A 21,325-nucleotide genomic window follows, 5' to 3' on the forward strand; every position below is an offset into this window, starting at 1 on the left:
GGCAACATGGCTCCAGCTTTCTGTGAATTCAGACCTTAAAGTTCTATGAAAATAACTCCACCCTTTGTTAAATGCTTGGAGATCTGTGGATGAAAAGCACAGGGCAAGTGCTAGGAAACACCACCAGCACCTCCATCCTCATTATGATGTTTGTGTACTACTTAACATCCATTGTTTGAACAGGAGGCTGGGTTATTAACACACATTTCTTGTGCGTTTTCCTGCTGGGTTTATGAAGACGTACGTGCACCAATGTCTGTATAGTTCTGGGAATGCTTCTCTGCACGGCCTGCCTTGGGCTCAGACTAAAGCAAGGAGATGCCATCCATCCAGATGTGGTTTTCTTAAGCCTAACTGTTGTTGGACAACAGCACCAATCTGATTGTATGTTTCTGTAATGTATCTTTTGGTGATTTCCAGAACATTGGGAAAAAGATGACCTGTCAAGAATTCATTGCCAACCTTCAGGGGATGAACGAAGGCAAAGATTTCCCTAGGGGGCTGCTGAAGGTAAGGGATGAATTTAACGGATGGTTTTAAAATAAGAGATTTGCTTGTGCCTTCACTGACTGGTTCCTGAGTCACAGTTAAAATAGACCATGCGGTTTATTGAATTCCTGTTTGTTAGTCACGATGGTGAATGGGCTTTTCTCTGCTCCCAAAGTACATAAAAAAATTCACTCCTGCAAAGTCAATTAGTAGTCCCAATGAGGATACTTGCAGTGCATAAAGGTAAGTCTGTGCATTCGTCTCTGCAGGTTTGAGGCCAGAGTTTTTAATAAAAGGAAACAAAGGTGTGGCACAATCTACGAGTGCTATGTAATGATAAGAGCAGGTACAAAGCCAGCCAGTTATTGCAACTGAATATTAAAGACGGATCCCTGAATTGTGTATTATATAAGTTTTATATAGAGCTTGGGAAGAGGCGCATAGGGGCTTTCACATCAAAACGAGAGAGATAATTTCAGATTAGTACTGCTTTTCTTCAGGGTTTGTTTGTATAATTTTTGCGAGTCTTTAAATGTGAATAACTGCAGAGCCTGAGCTGGCTTCATCTCATTTTAGTAGCAATAATAGTGGGAAATATTTCTTTTCCTTTGTCTGGTTGTTGGCATGAAACATCAGGCTGTTTGAAGGGAGACAAGAGTTTACACTAGAGTTCATGAATTGTTCAGTAATGGGAAAATACGAAATATTGTTGCACCTGGCGCCTGACCCAAAATCTACTGAAGTCAGTGGAAAGATTCCCATTGCCTTCAATGGGCTTTGGATCAGGCCCCTAATGAAATGCAAGACACAGTATATAGTTCAAGGTAGTTTTTTTAATTTTTGTGGTTTCTCCGGTTGCTTTGGGCTCCTCCTGGGCTCTGTTTCCTAAATTTAAGCCCCTATTTGGAAAAAATAAAAACCTTGGCCTGGGTGGTTAATAACTGAAGTGTCACTGAAAGTACGGTCGCAGGTAAACTCATTTCTACCATTGCCTTGGAGAGGCATAGTGGGATTACTTGGCAGACTAATTAAAGGCTCTTATTGACTAGCTAGATCGCTAATGCTGTCTTTAAATAGCCTGTTTAGTGTACAAAAGGAAGATTTCCATTGGGCTCACCTGCTGTTTATTTTTCCACTGTTGGAAGAATAATGATCATTATCCTGGCCTGTGCTATTAAGGACTTTTAGCACTGACCTTAAAGCTATCCTAAATGGGTAGCTATAAACCTGGGATAGCTGGCTCTGTGCCAGCCCAGCCCAGCCCAGCATAGGGAGTGGGATAGGGCTTGGAGGGGTTGTTTCGGGGGCTAAAGAGGGTCTGGCAGGAATGCAGTACTCTCCATCAGTCCCTGCTTGCCCTTGTCCCGGTTCCTGGCAGATACTCTCATCTGTGTGGGAGGCTGATTACACCCCAGTCCGGCCCCAGGATCAGAGGGGGAGGAGGCAGAAACGTGGCTTTTAGAGCCACTGTTGCCTGTCCCCTGACTCTGCTGAGATGTGCTCTGGCACAACTGAGGGTTTGCCTCTCGTTGTTTTTTCTTAGTAAATCTGAATGTACCGAAAAGCAGTAGCCTTGTTTTTCAATAGCTCTTACTGGCAGTCTGCAGCGGATATCGTAGCAGCCAATACAGGCTTTATGTTTAGAAATAAAAATCAGGCACATAAGCCTTTATTCAGCAAGGTTCTTCAGCAAAATGCTTTTAATTTAACTGTTCCATTAGCAACACTATGGATGAAAGCAAATTCAGTGTCTGACTCAGAACCCCTAAAAACGGTGCCTCTCTAGGGTCCTTGCTCTTGACTTCGCAATTCCTGTTAGATCTATGCAGAGTCCACAAGGTGGCATGATGTCACAGCTGAAAACGTAACAGCGAACAAGAGTTTGAGAATACCAGACGCCCACCTCTCATCAATTCAGCAGGGGTCAGGGAGAGAACTGGACCTCTGCGAATCACAATTCTTTCTCCTCCCGCTGGCAAGCTAGGCATTTGCCATTATATGGAGCTGGGCTTAAAGGTATATTTTCCAAGTTTAGTGGATGCAGGGAAAGTTAATTTTTATTTTTTGTAGGCTCATGGCTAAGCAGCAGTTCTGCAGAAAAGGACCTGGGGATTACAGTGGATGAGAAGCTGGATACGAGTCATAAAATCATAGAATCTCAGGGTTGGAAGGGACCTCAGGAGGTCATCTAGTCCAACCCCCTGCTCAAAGCAGGACCAATTCCCAACTAAATCATCCCAGCCAGGGCTTTGTCAAGCTGGGCCTTAAAAACCTCCAAGAAGGAGATTCCACCACCTCCCTAGGTAACCCATTCCAGTGCTTCACCACCCTCCTAGTGAAATAGTGTTTCCTAATATCCAACCTAGGACTTGAGACCATTGCTCCTTGTTCTGTCATCTGCCACCACTGAAAACAGCCGAGCTCCATCCTCTTTGGAACCCCCCTTCAGGTAGTTGAAAGCAGCTATCAAATCCCCCCTCATTCTTCTCTTCTGGAGGCTAAACAATCCCAGTTCCCTCAGCCTCTCCTCATAAGTCATGTGCTCCAGCCCCCTAATCATTTTTGTTGCCCTCCGCTGGACTCTTTCCAATTTTTCCACATCCTTCTTGTAGTGTGGGGCCCAAAACTGGACACACTACTCCAGATGAGGCCTCACCAATGTCGAATAAAGGGGAACGATCACGTTCCTCGATCTGCTGGCAATGCCCCTACTTATACAGCCCAAAATGCCGTTAGCCTTCTTGGCAACAAGGGCACACTGTTGACTCATATCCAGCTTCTCGTCCACTGTGACCCCTAGGTCCTTTTCTGCAGAACTGCTACCCAGCCATTCGGTCCCTAGTCTGTAGCAGTGCATGGGATTCTTCCGTCCTAAGTGCAGGACTCTGCACTTGTCCTTGTTGAACCTCATCAGGTTTTTTTTGGCCCAATCCTTTAATTTGTCTAGGTCCCTCTGTATCCGATCCCTACCCTCCAGTGTATCTATCACACCTCCCAGTTTAGTGTCATCTGCAAACTTGCTGAGAGTGCAGTCCACACCATCCTCCAGATCATTAATAAAGATATTAAACAAAACCGGCCCCAGGACCGACCCTTGGGGCACTCCGCTTGAAACCGGCTGCCAACTGGACATGGAGCCATTGATCACTACCCGTTGAGCCCAACGATCTAGCCAGCTTTCTATCCACCTTACAGTCCATTCATCCAGCCCATACTTCTATAACTTGGCGGCAAGAATACTGTGGGAGACCGTATCAAAAGTCAGCAGTGTACCCTTGTTGCCAAGTAGGCCAATGGCATATTGGGCTGTATTAGTAGGAGCATTGCCAGCAGATTGATGGGAGTGATTATTCCCCTCTATTTGGCACTGGTGAGGCCACATCTGGAATATTGTGTCCAGTTTTGGTCTCCCCACTATAGAAGGGATGAGGACAAATTGGAGAGAGTCCAGCGGAGGGCAACGAAAATGATTAGGGGGCCAGGGCACATGATTTACGAGGAGAGGCTGAGGGAACTGGGCTTGTTTAGTCTGCAGAAGAGAAGAGTGAGGGGGGATTTGATAGCTGCTTTCAACTACCTGAAAGGGGGTTCCAAAGAGGATGGAGCTCGGCTGTTTTCAGTGGTGGCAGATGACAGAACATGGAGCAATGGTCTCAAGTTGCAGTGGGGGAGGTCTAGGTTGGATATTAGGAAACACTATTTCACTAGGAGGGTGGTGAAGCACTGGAATGGGTTACCTAGGGAGGTGGTGGAATCTCCATCTTTAGAGGTTTTTAAGGCCCGGCTTGACAAAGGCTTGGCTGGGATGATTTAGTTGGGGATTGGCCCTGCTTTGAGCAGGGGGTTGGACTAGATGACCTCCTGAGGTCTCTTCCAACCCTGATCTTCTACAGGAAAAGAAAATAACTGAAAGCCTCAGGAACCATGTAGCTAATTCTCCAGGAAGCTGGCCCTGACGTATGCCACAAGTGGAATCTGAATTGCCATGGCAAGGAAGAGCCATATTGCAGATACTGCTCTCCTGCATGGTATCTAAAACAACCAAAGATCAAGTAAAAATTAACTCTTGCCTCTAATTATACTCAGTCAGTCCCATTAACCTTCAGTGCCACTGAGAGCAGAATCTGGCTCAGTGAGTTTATTTTCTATGCCTTCGAAATGGCAAAATTTTGGTTTGCTGACATCAATCTTGCTGCATCCTGTGAAGTAGAGTGGTGAGACTGCTTGGAGCTAGGTAATACTCTCTTCATTATCAGCTTGAGAATCTCTTTGATGTGAGATCCGATTCCCCCCCTCCCCCAAGAGAGGTCTCTTTGTCTTACTAAGGTTTCTTGTACAATATCGACACTTGGATATACAGCACAGAGCTTTAGAGTTAGGCTGCAGAGTCTTTGATACTGCTTCAGGAGCTGAGATTTTATTCTTGCTGGAATTTTAAATGAGAAATCCAGATCCGATCTTCAGCACCTTGTGTCTTCCTGCAGATCTGCTCATTAACACTGAATAGAGCTTTACTCTGATATCTCAGTCTGTGATCCATTCCCCCTCTTTGTCAGATCTGAGGTGGTTGGTTTTTTTAATGTTGAAAACCGAGAGGAATAGAAGCATCAGTAACTGAGATGCTTCTGTTACTGGTTCCCCTGAGATCCCCTGAGATCTGATTGCAGTATTTATCCAATCAATACTTTACCAGGCAGGGAGAGATGTTTGGCTTGCTTTTAATTCCACCCTAGCTGCAGTAAAACCGTCTGTCACACGTCCCATGCAGCTGCCATCAGTTACTAATGGACAATATAAATGGAGATATTGGACCTGAGTCTTGTTTACCCTAAGGCCCCTTTATGGTGCTCTGGCAGTGCAGAGGCCTTGAAATGGGTGCCAGTTGTTACTACACTCACTCAGAGGCCTCTTCATGTCATCAGACTGGTGTAAAGGGTCTTGGGGTAAATGAGAATCAGGCCCCCAGGCTGTGATTCTCCCCTCCCTTGCATAGGTGTAAATCAGGAAGAACTTCATTGACATCTATGGTGTTAACTGGCGTAAGAGAGGGAGAATCAGGCCCATTAAATCCAGGCAGAGTTAGATTTTTGGGTGAAATGTTTCAAAGTCACTGAAGCTTTTTTTAAAATCCCACCCTTTGATTCTGAGCTTACATATGCCAGCCACACCAGGGATTTTGCATCATATCGGCCTGTGATCTGTCAGACAAGTTGACCCTGACTTCATGGTAGTGTTTCACTTTCAGCCCATTGAAATAGTACATTTTTCTAGTAAAAATTCCTTGATCCTTGGAAGTCTAAAAACCCCTGCAAGGAATATGAAATTTCAGTGATGACTGTATCTATATAGCCTTATGCAGTTATGTTGCTCACTCCTAAAGCAAATCTGGAATCACACAGCTACAGAAATGTACAACTGGGGACCAGCGGCAGATTTGCAATAAATAGAAGAACCCAGGGTAGCAAGCTGCACTCAAGGCTCTTCAGAGCAAATATACCTGAAATTCTGGTTAGTTACTGTAAAGTCAGGGGGTGGGATGGGGTGGGGGGTGTTGAGGGATCTAATAAAACTTTAAAATTGGGCAACACAGAGGCAGGTAAAATTCACCAGCAGCCAGTGAAAATGAATGAGCAGTGTCGGGAGAGAGGTCATGACTAGAACCTGGCTGGGTGGTCTCAAGATGGAGAAGGTTGAGAACTGGACTAGATAATAGATGGAATTTATCTAGGGGCCCTTTTCTCCTCTAGCCCATAACACCTCTACGCTGGTAAAACTCCACTGACTTCGCTGGAGTTCTTGTGGATTTACACTGGCATGAGTGAGGCCCATGGAAGGGCGCTGGGTGTTCACAAAGTTAGAAGATATCCAGCTGTACTCAGTGAGACGAGATCAGGAGAATAAACCCAGCAAATACTTCAGTCCTCACTAAATCAGTGGTACTCTGCATCCTCGCCTTGGATACAATGTTCAGCTTGGTCACCAGAGCTCCGAAAAGGCATACCAGGTCTGGCAAAGGGTTCCTGAAGGCTCATGAGGGTGATCCGTGGTGTGTGTGTGTGGGGGGGGTTCTAGCCCGAGAGCCAAACAATCAGCACGCTTTTAGTTTAAAAAGGAAGCAAGTACGAGGAAATGGAATCAAAGGGCATGAAAGGCAAAATATTAACCCTTTCTCATCCTTGCAAATAGGTCTAATTTCAAACGGGCACAATCCAGAGCAGAGCTGATCTGTCAAATTCAAGGGCAATAAACCAATAACATTTTAAAAGGAAAAGTTGCATGTGTAATTATTGGGCTTGATATGGGACCTGCTGGGTGGAAGTCCCTGGCTTGTTGCTCAGGAGTTCTGGCCTTATGGCTGTGAAGAACAGTATCTGCAGGTTCAACTCGTGTACAATTATGGCAGCACATAAGCTAGTCAACAACCCTGGGGCCATGTAGAAATTTCACCCATGGCATAATCATAGGTGAAATAAGGGAAATGGGGGAATTTTGGTTTCCTTTGAAGCATCCACTGTGGCTGCGCTTGGAGTTGGGATCGTGGACTGAGGGGACCATTAGTCTCTTCTGCTCTGACTGGTCCTGTGCACTTTGAGTAGTAATTCCTTGTAGATTTGTGTCGAATGATCGACATTTGTAAAAACTGGACATTGTAATAATTGTCTGTGGTAATGAATGAAGGGCTTGTGACAAGGTGTGTATACCTCATGTCCAGCAAGGGAGTGGAAAGGATGAAGGGGGAGAAAGGGAGCAGAGAGAGGTGGCTGGGACTCAGTAGGGAAGCAGGCCTTTGTGAGTATGTCTACACAGCAGCTGGGAGGTCTGGTTCCTAGGGCGGGTAGACATACACACGCTAGCTCTGCTTGAGCTAGCGTGCTAAAAATAGCAGTGTGGCTGCAGCAGCACGGGCAGCAGCTTGGGCTAGCTGCCAGAGTACCGCCCCATCTGACCTCCTGGATATGTACTTGGGCAGCTAACGCAAGCCTCTGCCTGTGCCGCTGCCCATGTCACCATGACCACGCTGCTGTTCTCAGTGGCCTAGTTCAAGCAGAGCTAGGGTGGCTGTGTCTACCTGAACTGGGAATTACACCTTCCAGCTGCTGCGTAGACACACCCTCAAAGGCAATGTTTAGGCTATGAGAGGGTCTCTATAGTTTTAGGGAAGAACACTGTGTTATTGAGCTCTGAGCCAAGGTGATCCCTGCCTATTGGGCCCAAGGCAGTACTTGGCTTTCTTTGGACTCAGAGTGATTGGTATAGTGTCCCTAGAGAACCAAGATCATTTGTTGTGAGTTACCCCCTTGGATTGATGATGGAGGAAGCTGGAATGAGACAAGGTTTTATTCCACAGCTACAACTGTCTGTCTCATGTGAGTCCTGTAGCTGGCTGGTCCCCAGCAGGCTGGCTGTGGCTGCCCCATTTCCCCAAAACACGTGAAATGGAAATGGGCCAGTTGTGTAATTGCTACCTGCTTGCTGTGTTCATGGAAGGTGTTGGCTATTCATAGAGCTGTGCACTAGGGTAACTGTACCAAAAGGAGAAGAGACAGGAGTACAGCGTACGATAATACAGACTAGCTGGTTATAACTGTTGTCAGGAAATGGCTGATGGGGGTAGGATTCAAATCCAGCTTGAAGACTTGGACGTTTAAGGCCCGATTTTTCAAAGCCATTTTGAGTGCCAGCTCATCTCCCGTAGAGGCACCTAAATGAAGTGGCCACATTTTCAAGTGGGAGCTACTAGGTGCTGAGCTCTTGAAAGTCTGGCCCGTAGTTTCTGAAATCATATGAATTCTTGATCTGTTTCCTGGGCTGCACAGTTTCCTATGGAAGCTGCGAGGCAGTGTGTCTCTCATTTTGCCGTCAGTTTTTTGCACTTCATTAAGGTTTTGTTTCAGTTTGTCTTTTGCCTTTCTGTCTAGCATGGGTTTTTTTCCGCCCCTTAGACCCTCCAAAGCAAACATGTGGTTAGAAAAGGATTCCTGGCATCCTGTTTGGTCCAGTCCAGTCATTTCTGATGTCTAATGGAGAAAAGGTGCAAGCTTAAAGTAGCTTAGTTGTTCCTCTCTTATTTACCCGGAGGAAATCATACAGATCACGCTGCTGTGTGCACATTAATTGCTTTCCTTTGTATCCTCTGCACGCCTTTACATTTGTGTACGGCATAGGTTCTGCACTAAGGGGTCGTAACCCCCTGCTGCTGCAAAATGCAAAGGGGAGGCCAGCTACTTCACAGCTAGATGAGAAGGGAGTCCTGGGGAAGTGTCAGCAGGGAAAGGCTGAGGACCACTGGTTGACAGCATTAATTCCTACAGTGCTTTTATTGGTATAGATTGCACATGAGGACAGCAAAAAGTATAGACAGCAAAAAAATATAGAATTCTATTCAGTATGGGATCAAGAATTTAGAGAACATTTCACCAAAAGCACTCAAAACAAAACAACACCCTCCTCCCCCCAAAAAATATGAAGGCATTTGATCTTCTGCAGTCTGATTTAGTTTTTACCCCGGAAAGGACAAAATTTACAGGCTGTTTTCTGTAGCCCATTGTAATACATTTAAATATGAAAAAAACACTTGTCCAAAAACCATTCAGGTTGCTAAGAGGTAATAATGCCATCTTGAAAAACACAAAGCCCAGAAAATGCAGAGTAAAACCATCTGCTTACATGCATATATCATCCTAAACAGACATGTACTGCCCATTCCCCTAACAAATTAACACTGCTCAACTCGTCACCAAGGTCACACCCACATCACCTTAATCCTGCCCACTGTTTGCTGCCAGTGCTCCTGTGGGATTAATCTTTCTTTCCTGTAGCTAGTGGTTTCGAGTGTTGTGGATTATAACTTGTTAAGTACCTTAGCCAGTTAAAGCAAACCTGTTTGTTTATCATGCAGAACTGTGAACTATGATATGTTGCAGATAGTTGTTATAATTAGCATGTATTGCTAATTAGCTTCTCTAATCAGTGAGATTCTGATACCCTTACATTGAATAGTACCTTACTCTATGAATAGCCTTATTGGAATACAGATGTGAGAAGGGGTATCGGAATCTGTCCCTAAGAGGTATATTAGCATGATAAGTGTTGTGTTGTTGTTAAGGTAGACGATTGCTAGATAATGAAAAGTTCCTACAATACTTTATTTCCAGATTCCAGGATTTTGAGTCAAACCACGTAAGCAGAAAAATCTAATATCTGTATTCTTCTCTAAAGGCAGATAAGCCCTAGTGTTTTGTCTGGGAAATGAACACAAGCTAGCAGCAAAAGTCTAATTATGTATGCCAGCTTTGTGCCTCTGAATAGAGGAAGATAAAACTTTTTGAACAATGACCAACAGCTCAAGAGACAAAACCTTTAATAGCTGTTTAGAAATACATATTTTCGTCTTATATGCTTCAGGGATTGCCCAGTGAACAGAGCATTGGGCTAGGAGTTGGAAGACCTGGGTTGTGTTCCTGATTGTGCCGCTGATGGATTGAGTGACCTTCACCTCTCTGCGCTGCTCCTGCTCTTTAGCTATTTGCGCTGTAAACTCTTTGGGGAAGAAACTCTCTCTCCCTACACGTTTATAGAGCAGCTAGCACACCGGGGCTCCTATCTTTGTGCGGACCTCTAGGGGGCAGGGAATGAGGGAGAGTCAGCTCAGAGTCTCCAGCGTTAGCAGCAGCAACTATGTAGTTTAGTACCGGTTTCTCAGTGATTGTTTGGGGGTTTGTTTTCATCCAAGAAGGCAAAGGCTCATTAATGTATTGTCTGAGGATGGACCATTTAAAAATGGACTCTTCCAGGTGGGAACAATCAGTTTCTTCATCCTGTTAAATAATAAAAGCTGTCAGTTACAGTCTGACTTGTTAACTGAAATGTTTAGCAGTTCTAGACGATGAACATGAAAATTCTGAGCTTTCCATCTAGCCCTCTAAATTGTCAAGATTGTCAGTTCAGAAAATACATACAGTACTATTCAGAAATGTCTGTCCCTTTAAAATCAGAAGCCTTGGATCCTTCTGAGTCGGGAAATCTCTAATACAATGTCACACACACATTTTGGTCCTTCTGACATATTACTCCCACCTCCACGTGGGTAGAAAACAAATTCTGAAAAACATTCTTTGATCTTCCACCCACTGATCTGCTAGAAATTTAAGTTCTGTACTGCAACTCGGGGGAAGGAGGAGTAGAAATTCAATTTATACCATATTTTTAAAAAATGCTGTTTCCATTGGTTTTGGAATGACTGCTGTATAAACCCTCTGTGCTCCTGCATTCTGTTAGTCATCACACCTTGAGAATGACATTGGGCTACTCTCCGTGACCTACTTCAACTATTATCCCTTCAAACAAGAACATTGGGTTGCAACTTGAATGTTGATGTTTTTCTTTGATGCCTGATGTTAAATAGAGCACTTAGTTTTCTTTCAAGGTCATATTACCTGATGATGACGTGTGTAAGGTATTAATAAGATATTAGTAAACACTAAGGGTACGTCTACACTGCATTGTAAGCCCAGGTCTGTGGGACTGGGCTTGTGGACTCGTGTTTCCCAGCCCGCACTCGCGCGTCCACGCTGTGCTGCAATCCTGGGTTTCCAGTTGCTGGACCCAGGTCTCTCAGCTGTGCTCACGTGTCCATACCGCACTATGCCGACCTGCTGACTTGAGCGTGCGGCTTGAACTGAGTCCACACTGCAAAATGACAGGCTCTGGCTCTGACGCACCCCAAAGTAGGGTCCTAGGACTTGGGTCATGAGTGCTGGCTGACCCGAGTCAAACTCATCCGTGTGTGGATGGAAGTGGAGCTTGGGCTCAAACTGAGTCAGAGCGTGGGCTTAGCGTGCAGTATAGTCATACCCTAAGGGGCTGGTTCTGGCCTCGCTGGCATGTAGGAGCCACACAGGAGCTGGAGGGGCTGGGGCAGAGTTCTCCTGGCACTGGAGCAACATAGACCTGACTTCATTGCCCCTGTGCTATTCCCTTCCACAGGCCCAGGCCTCGGGGGCATGCTGGAGGTGGGGCTAGGAACAGGAAGGAGCATGTCGGGGGGCTGTGTCCATAGCAGGGAGCTCCACAGGGTGTCCTGGGCAGCCTGTAGGCAGCCCTGGGGAGGAACCTCTAATTTAAACCACAGGCCAGCTTTGGCCCCTCGCCTTTGCCTTCCGTGCTCCATCGCTTAGGAGGCATTGCACCAAATGCAAGACAGGACACCCATGTAAAGCCCCCGCCATTGTTAAAGTAGCCTTCATTTCCTGGATTGCGCTCGGCTTTATGAATCGGGATGGCATGAACGGTCGTACGTATGGTTCTGAGAGAAGGCTGTATGAAGAGCGTCTCAGCTGGGCAATTTAGGCTTCAGCACTGTTGGGAGTGTTTATTGCAGGTGCAGGGTCGAGGTTGTCAGTGAACTAGCCAGAGATTTTTTCCCTGTGTTTACGCATATGTGTGATTCAGCAGTTGCTTCTGAAACCAGCCCCTCTGTAACCTCAGTTGTAATGTCGAGGTTTTTAGTAGAGGGGCTTTTTTTTTTTATGGCTGTATTCAATGGTACATCTTCTGTTGCAACTTTAACTTAATAACTTTTTTTATATTAAATAATATGCTGATAATTTTAAAATGGAAGTCTCAATTAATGTATAACCCTATTTGTCTTTGTGAGCAGAGGATGTAATTAGAATATAGTTATTAAAACAAGTAATGTAATAACAGGACCTGATTCCCTTGCAGGTTATCTCTATTTTGGTATAAATAAAAAATAGTATAGTAACACAATAACAATATTGTGTTAGTGTGGGCTGAGGGGAGGGCCTAGCTGGGGAGTGAAGTTTCCTCATTCTCCGGCTATATTTCGAGCAGTTGTAAAGGGAATGGTTTCAGAGTAGCAGCCGTGTTAGTCTGTATCCGCAAAAAGAACAGGAGTACTTGTGGCACCTTAGAGACTAACAAATTTATTAGAGCATAAGCTTTCGTGGGCTACAACCCACTTCTTCGGATGCATATAGAGTGAAACATATTGAGGAGATATATATACACACATACAGAGAGCATGAACAGGTGGGAGTTGTCTTACCAACTCTGAGAGGCCAATTAAGTAGGGAAAAAAAAACTTGAAGTGATAATCAAGATAGCTCAGTACAGACAGTTTGATAAGAAGCAAGTGTGAGAATACTTACAGGGGGAGATAGATTCAATGTTTGTAATGGCTCAGCCATTCCCAGTCCTTATTTAATCCTGAGTTGATTGTGTCTAGTTTGCATATCAATTCCAGCTCAGCAGTCTCTCGTTGGAGTCTGTTTTTGAAGTTTTTCTGTTTTAAGATAGCCACCCGCAGGTCTGTCATAGAATGGCCAGACAGGTTAAAGTGTTCTCCCACTGGTTTTTGTACAGGGAATGTTCAGAGTGATTTTTGCAGCATTTGTGTGGTATCCGTGAAATCCCAGTTGTTGCAAAGGAGTTTGTTTTCATTATCATATCAGTCCCCATGGTTAGTAACATGACACTTTATTTCAGCAGCGAAAGAGAAAGGAGAGTTTCTCCCTCTACCACTTCTTCCCCCACCACCGGAAAAAAAAGGAAATGGAAGGGTGAGGCCTGATTCTGATCTCACACCAATACTGTGTTGGTGTTCCTTTGCTGACTTGAATCGATTTACTGATGCAAAGCATAGGGTGAGATCAGAATCAGCTCCATGGACATATGGGACTCTTCATTGTGTTCAGACACAGAATACATACATGTACATAGTACATCTTACCTCGGAAGAACACAGCAAGCTTGATCCTCCTGTGTGGAAGTCAATGGAAGTTTTGCTCTAGACTTCCATGGGGGCAGGATCAGACCCAGCATTTCTGTAAATGTCTTGTCTTGTATAGTGTATTGCGGTCAACCGAGGATGGATGGCTAGCATGAAGACAGCATAGCTAGATAACATCAGAAAGCTACATGGATATCCATCCTCCTCCTACCATGCATGAAACATGCTGTTATCCTATTACAGCATCTCCTCATTTTTGCCTTTACCTGACCACTTGTGCGTGTAGAAGACAAAAGTAGTTGCGGTCAGGTATCCGTGACTGCTGTATACACGGTCGATTGAGGCATTAAGATTTAATTTATGTTGTCAACCTCTGACTGGTCAACAGACCTCAGAAATCGTTATATTAAATATCAGCTCCCCAAAGACAGCTGATTGCTGATCACCTTTTGGTGGCTACGTTTAAGAAGATATATAGTCTATACGCTTCATTCATGCAACGGAACCCATTTGCATTTTGTGTGTTTGGATTGTGGGGTTGGTTTTTTTAAACAGAGGGAAATCTTCCTCTGGCGAATACACAGATTCACTTAATATTGTTGTCTTTCCTGTGTCCTAATAACTGTGCTGCACAAATATGTCATTTGGTCTCAGGAGTGGGTTGGGATTTTTTTAAACAAATGTTTATTTTTTGTCACTAGGATCAGGCTTGAGTGGTACTAATGGATTCTTGTCTCTTTGTTTGTAGATAGCAAAGCTCTTCTTTCAGTACAGTAGTGGGAGTTACTTTGGGCAAGTCTACACTCTAAAATGAAGTTGACTTAAGTTACGTTGACATACAGCCACTGCAGTAAATAAATCGGTTTGGCAGGTCCACACTAGCTCCTTCTGTCGGGGTACATGCCCTCACCAGCAGCACTTGCACCGATTTAACTGTCAGTGTGGGGCCTTGTGGGGTGCTGACAGCCAGAGCCCCGCCACGGCTCCAGGTATCAGCTGCTTTAAGTCGACCTAACTCTGTCGTGTAGACCAGGCCTTCGATTGTGCTCCACAAAGCCCATATCGAATTTCTCTTCCAATATCACAATGCAGGTCTTTCGCATTCATGTCACCGTCTAATATTTTGAACTAAAATATATTCCATTAATTGAATCTCTCCAAACTGTCCAGACAAATATTCGCTAATTTCTTCCTGCTGCTGTTTATTATTTATACAGCAGTAGCACCTGGCAGCACCAATCAGGAATCAGGGCCCAGCTGTGCAAGGTGCTGTACAGATGTGCAGGGAGATGAGCTCACAATCTTGGTGATGATAAAACTCTGCAGGTGGGTTGGAGCGAGAGGAGAAGGTAGCAGTAAAGGGAGCAAATCACTGTACAGTAAGCCAAGGACTCAGTTTGCCCCCTGCCTAGGCTTTGCAGCATGCTGGAGCTCTGTAGGCATCATGGCAGAGGCACCCCCCCCCCCTCCCAATTTTGGGTGTCCAACTAGAGACAGCGAGGGCCTGATTTTCAGAGGTGCTGATTTATAGCTTCCAGAAATAGGATCTGATCCTTTGTGTAGCTCCACTGACCCCAGGGGAGTGCTGCTGATTTTATACCAGGATCTGACCCACTGACTTTTATTTCCTTGAAGTATCTTTTTATTGACCCAAGTTCTGTTTTTCTGACCTGCTTGGAGCAGTTCTAGGGCAAGTTCAGTATGGTTTCTTGCTGCATCACACACATGGTTCTTCCATGACGGAGACTTTTCTGCAATCAATCCACGATGGAGTCAGATGACAAATAATCTGAAATGCATATTTTAATCCCTAAATTACTAGGCTGTTGCTAGTGGTGGTGGTGTGGGGGGAAGGCCATTGTCCACATGGCCTGATACAATGGGTATGCCTGTCGAGATTCTAAGGAAAGCTACAGGCTCTTCCTGCTGTGAGCCAGGGGTTGCAGAATACAATGGATGTGACGTGACTTACTCACGTCTCAGGAACACACCAGCAAATAGAGAGATGCCTTTCAGAAAGGAAAGTGTGTTTATGACCAACCCTTCACTCTTCGTGAAAAACGCAGGTGCTAACAAGTAAGAAAGGTTTAGAGGTGTCCCCGGTAGTGGTGATTTCCACCTCTTCCAGCCAGTGCATGTGGGAGTTAACAGACATGACTGCTGGGTGGGTCAGGGTCCGGGAGATTCTGAGAACTAGCAGAATGGATCTGCGGCAGATGTAGCAGAAGCCTTCTGCTCCTGTCACACTGCTGCTGCGTTGGCGATACACGTTCTGTCTCTGGGAACCCAAGTGTCTGGCAGTGAGGCATGCTGATTGCGGTTCAGATGTATGTAAACAAGTGCGGGACGGGGGGGACTGCATCCAGTCCCAGTTCATTTGTTTCCAGTAACAAATGTGTCTCTGCACTAACCTACAGCGGCTAGCAGCACTTCCTGAGAGCCCTTAGGCCAGCTGGCACTGCAGTGCTCTGGCCACCCCACAGGCTTGCCCCCCAGCTGAGGGAGGGACTCATAGAATCATAGAATATCAGGGTTGGAAGGGACCTCAGGAGCTCATCTAGTCCAACCCCCTGCTCAAAGCAGGACCAATTCCCAACTAAATCATCCCAGCCAGGGCTTTGTCAAGACTGACCTTAAAAACCTCTAAGGAATGAGATTCCACCACCTCCCTAGGTAACCCATTCCAGTGCTTCACCACCCTCCTAGTGAAAAAGTTTTTCCTAATGTCCAACCTAAACCTCCCCCACTGCAACTTGAGACCATTACTCCTAGTTCTGTCATCTGGTACCACTGAGAACAGTCTAGATCCATCCTCTTTGGAACCCCCCTTCAGGTAGTTGAAGGCTGCTATCAAATCCCTTCTCATTCTTCTCTTCTGCAACCTAAATAACCCCAGTTCCCTCAGCCTCTCCTTGTAAATCATGTGCCCCAGCCCCTTGATCATCTTCGTTGCCTACAGAGGCGGGAGAGCGTGGCACACAGCAGCTAACCCAGCTCTCTACCACCTGAGGATTTTCCTGTCACTGAGGGAATGTGACTGGTGAGGTTGTCTGGCCTGTGTTGTGCAGGGGGTCAGACTAGATGATTTAATAGTCCTGCTGGCCCTTGGATGTTCTGGATCTCCAGCTGCCTGGTGAGAGCCGCTTGTCAGCCGCCGTGTATATCACAGCAGTGCAAAGGCCATTGCGGAGGGCAGCAACGTGACTGGCACATGCTGGAATGTTTTCCTGTTCAGCTCAGGGGCTGCTGAGTACTGCATCCCAGACACCTGTGATTCACCTCCATTTGTATGGGTACCATCTCTCCTGGGTTCGGGGCTATGTTCCCATCATCCGCTCATCTTCCCCACTTGTACTGGCTGGCTACCTGCTCCATCCTGTGTCAGCAGCTGTCACTACCTCTGAGCTCTCGCCTCTGAGCTGGTTGCTATGGTTACGTGCAATCTGCTATGTTCTGGGTCTCCAGGAGCCAGAAATGATGGCGCTTTTGCAGCATTTAGGTAACCAGCTCCTCTCCCTTACTGGGAGCATCCACCCTGTCTGAAACCGTGCATGCTGATTGGATGACATTCGTTCCTGCACAGCGACCAGCATAGGGGCCATATATCCTTTAAGCCCTCAAAGTGGGGTTTGAATGGGCTTTAGATGGTGCCTAGGGCTTGCGTGGGGCTGCAAATTGTCCTCAGTTTGTTAACCCGTGTGGATGTGCTGGCAGGACAGGGTACAGGATATGGGCTGCATTCCTGTTTTGGAATGATTTTTGGAGCATCTATTTCCTTTGCCCGTATTTTCACTGCAAAGGGGAGACACGTGCCCGAGTTTCTATTCCCAGTTCTGCAACTGATTGACTGGGTGACCTTGGACAATCACTTGCCCTCCCCTGCACCTCAATTACCCCATCTTAAAATGGGCACTGCAGTGTCCCCTTCATGCCTCTTTTGAGGGCACTTGGAGGTATCTGGATAACAATGCAGCTAGAGGTGCTAAGCATTGTTACTATTCATTAAGGGCAGACAGTGACGGGGGCGTCTTTATTTTTCTAACCCACTTTCCAGAGCCCTGGGATTGGTTTTGTAGTGTCCTGGAATCCATCAGCATTTTTCACTTGCAAGGGCCAGTGCCTGACAGGTTACTGAAGGCTTTTATTCATGGTGTCTTTATTTTACTGGAGACCTTAATGAAGGAGGCATGACATCACAGGAATAAAAGGGTTGCTCTTTGAATTGAGAATGAATTGCTTTGCTTGGCCTGTTGCCATTTGTTCCCGTATCTGGGATATGTCTCTTTGTGTTTGTGCCTGTGTTAGTGTGTGTCCGGGGAGGGGGAGCGTATGCTGAAGAAGGGAGGGGAGCAGGGGTGGAGTTTGTCTCTTTTTTTTCAGGGCCAGTGACGTGAGCAATGCCTGGAACAATCAGACTGGCTCAAAACAGTGTAGTTGAAGATGCTGGAGCAAACAGCCTGGTGCATTTTAAGCAAACACTGACAGCTCCAGCCTAGGTTCCACAGACAGTCCTTACAGATTTGTCTCCAGCTTTACTACACTGCACTGGTCTAGGGTGGGCCATTGTTTCTCCTCTCCCCCCACCCTCCCTCTTGGAAATGATTGGAGTTAATAGTGTGCAGAGCACCAGCAAGGTCCGAGTGAGAGCCACAGGTTCCGTGAAATACTCCCGAGACGACTCTCTCTGGCGACAGTCCCACCGGTCAAAGTCTATGAAAATCTCCAACTCCTCGGAGTTTTCTGCTAAAGAAAGCAAGGTAAAAAATAAATGCACAATATTTCTGTCTGCTGTGAATAGGGATAACATGATAGAAAATCTTGTACTGATGGTCTGGTGAGAAATGAAGGCATTTCATATGGCTCTGGGTGATCTCTAGTGATCACAGAATTGCTGTGAAGCCAGGAAAGATCCATCAGTTTGAGAAGAGACTGAAGGCAAAGAGGATTGGTGTTGTATAGATCGGATTTTAGAGGGATGCCCTGTCTCGAAGCTTGATGCAACAGTAAACACTGAAAACTTGCTAGCTGGAATGCTAATTGGAGCTCTGCTCCTAGGCAAACTGCCTGTATTTGCAAATTCTCTGTCTTGGAATTTTTTTATTTTTGGAAAATTATTTATACAGATTTCTTTAAAATTCATTTTCCTTCCCTCTTTAAATGGCTCTGCTTTTGTCTATGAGGGAGTTAGATAAAAATATCATCTCACTTGTACTGCATGATTAAATATTACCATCAAATATTGATTAGGAAGGCTCCACTGTACGCTGGTAGGGATGTATTTATGGCTGTTTGCTTAACATGGATATAACCAACTGCTCCGGGAACTGGGTTTAGTGTGCTTTGAAGCAGCAGACCACTGTAGGCAAACACACACACATTGTATGCAGGGTTGGCGCCTGCCTCATTCCACCACTCTCTGTGTACCCATTCCCAGAAGTGCTGATCACCTACAGTGGGAGTGGGGTACTCAGCATCAGACCAACACCTCACCGCATCTGGCCGTATGTGAGCAAGATGCTTTAAATAGTGAACAAATTTCCCTCTACCTTCCTTTCCACCTCACACAGATTATAACACAGGTTAGAATGCTAGTAGCTGCTCACTAGGGAGTGTTAAAACAAGATACGGCTAGAGTGGTTTTGAAGAACATCTAAAGGCATCTAGCCATGATTTGTGTGTGTGCCTGTGCTCATGTATCATGTTTACACCCACACACACGCATTTTATTTATGCTGGAGACCTACTGTGTCTGTTTGTTCCAAATCCCACATACATCAGTGCAGAAGTTACATTCCAGCAGACTCTTCTGAAGGAATGTGATGATGAAAACATCCCTTCTCTCCGCAGGTATTCTTTGTTTTGTCCGGGTTATGCACTCGTAGTTTATAGTACATGCAATGTTCAGTGAAGGCCTAACGCTCTTAGCCTTGGAGCAGTGCAAACTTTTCCAAAGGTTTTACTTCAGTTTCAGTAAAACTGCTTTTGAGAAGGACTTTATTCAGTATAACTAACACAATATGGCCATGGTTGTTTCAGTGAAATAACATGATAGGGTTTCCTGGAGATTGCTGGTGCAATGTCACCGAATCATAGAAATGTAGGACTGAAGGGACCTCATGAGGTCAGCTAGTCCAGTCCCCCCACTGAGGCAGGATTAAGTACATGGCAGCCATTTCTCTTACTCTCCTGTCTCCCACTCTGACAAGCTACCAAGTAAGGGATAGATCTTCAAGCACTTCATGCCCCTGATTTCACAAACATTCTGTATGTAAATAACTTTAGGGATGTGAGTGATTCCACTGAATTCACTGGGACAATTCATTTTCATAAAGCTGCTCCATGCACATGCGTAGGGAGGTCTTGTGCTATGCTGGGTGGGTCACTGGATTGGGAATCAGGAGACCTGCCTTCTATTCCTGTCTCTGCCACTGACCTGTTGTGTGACCTTGAGCAAGTCTCTTCACCCCTTTGTGCCTCAGTTTTCCCTCCCTTCCCTTTGTCTCTCCTATCTTTTTAGATCGTAGGCTCTCAGGGCAGGGGCCATCTCTTACTATGTGTATGAACAGCTCCTAGCACAGTGGGCCTTTGATTTCAGTTGGTGCCTGTAGGTATTACTGTAATATAAATAATAATCATAATGTGTGGAATTCCTGTTGAAGCTAATAGAATTCTGCCTCCGCAGTGCTTGCCTCTGACGGCTGAAATGGAAAACATACTGTTTGTTTTTCTCTAGACTATTCAGCTCCAGTTCCCAGTTTGTTGATGCATTTTTATTTTTACCGTATTACTTTTTGCTCAAAATTGATCTATATTTCTCTATTCTCATTATTATTTATATGGCATCCAAAAGTGTGCTGGGTGCTTTACAGACATGTAGGAAGACCTGTGTCGGCCCACAAAAGCTTACAGTCAAAACAGGAGAGACAGAGCCAAACAAAACGGAGCAGAAGGACGCATGCACTATAAAGATTTTTCTTTGATCTTTTCCTATTATTCTCTTCTTTAGCTAGCGACTGTTTGCCTTTTTAGAGGAGGCAGTACATTCTAGCGCTTGGCTCACTGGATTGGGAGCCGCTGTTCTGTTCCCGGCTCTGCTACTGACCTGCTATGTAACCTTGGGCAAATCATGTCACCTCTCTCTGCTTGTTTCCCCTCCCACTCTTAGTCTGGCCGGTCAATGTCGTTTGTTGTAGCTCTCTGGGGTAAGGACAGTCTCTCTGTGTGGACTTGATTCACATTTACATGAAAGCCCCTTCAAGGCCTTTCCGTGCTGCCAGCACAGTGTAAATGTAATTGTTCAAGAGGTATAAAGAGGCCCTGGGGAAGTGAAAATCAGGTCATGTGTGTTTGTACAGTGCCTAGCACAATGGGATCCCAGTCCTGGTTGTATATAAATTCTCTTTTTGTGTTCAGTCTGAGCCTATAGCCTGTTTCACCTGTGTCGCCTGTGGCTATTTGCCTAAGTTCCCGTCTCCACCTACACCTGCTTGCATCCCTGGTACATCACACATTCTGGAATAAAACCTTAAGGGCCTGTCACATGACTGCCAGTGGACACCGGGCTGGAAGGTGTTTCTAGTCCATTGGCTGGGGGAGCGGGGTCTGGTCTGTTAGTCCCTTCTTGCCTCTCCGGCTACAAACTCCTTCTCTGGTACCTTGCACTTGCACACCTCTTTCAGGACCTTCGAGGACTTAGCAAAGGGGACTAGCATGAGCCTTATTTTATAGCTGGAAGAAATGAGTGGAGAGACGTCATGTGACCTGCCCCATGGCACAGAGGGAACAGACCCCAGCTGTCCTGACTCGCATTCATCTACTGCCAAACAACAACTGAGACGCACACATCCCTTGGGCTTAGCCAGGTCCATATTTCAGTAGCTAATGCTAACTGCATCTGCAGCTTTCAAAGCTGCTGGCCAGCAGGTTGGCATGTGTAGATGGCGCAGCAGGTTAACATATCTTGGTCACCTCTGGAGACTTGGGTTCAAATGTGGGTCACATGAAATGCATTCAATGCCCTCAGAACCTACTGCGTGATCTAGCCTGGCTGCAGCTTTTTCTCCAGGCAGACATACCTGGGTATAT

General features: G+C 45.7%; 1 protein-coding gene across 1 annotated transcript in view; it reads left to right on the plus strand.

The window, feature by feature from the left end:
* The window catches only part of PSD3 (pleckstrin and Sec7 domain containing 3), a 147,549-nt gene that overhangs the window by 81,897 nt on the left and 44,327 nt on the right, over positions 1–21,325 (plus strand). Inside the window, exon 9 of the mRNA XM_026661268.2 lies at positions 421–510. Coding sequence (XP_026517053.2) covers positions 421–510 — 90 coding nt within the window. The remainder of the gene's footprint in view (positions 1–420; positions 511–21,325) is intronic.

This window comes from Terrapene carolina, unplaced genomic scaffold (assembly GCF_002925995.2).
Source record: "Terrapene carolina triunguis isolate 2854851 unplaced genomic scaffold, T_m_triunguis-2.0 Scaffold988, whole genome shotgun sequence".
Lineage (NCBI taxonomy): Eukaryota > Metazoa > Chordata > Testudines > Emydidae > Terrapene > Terrapene triunguis.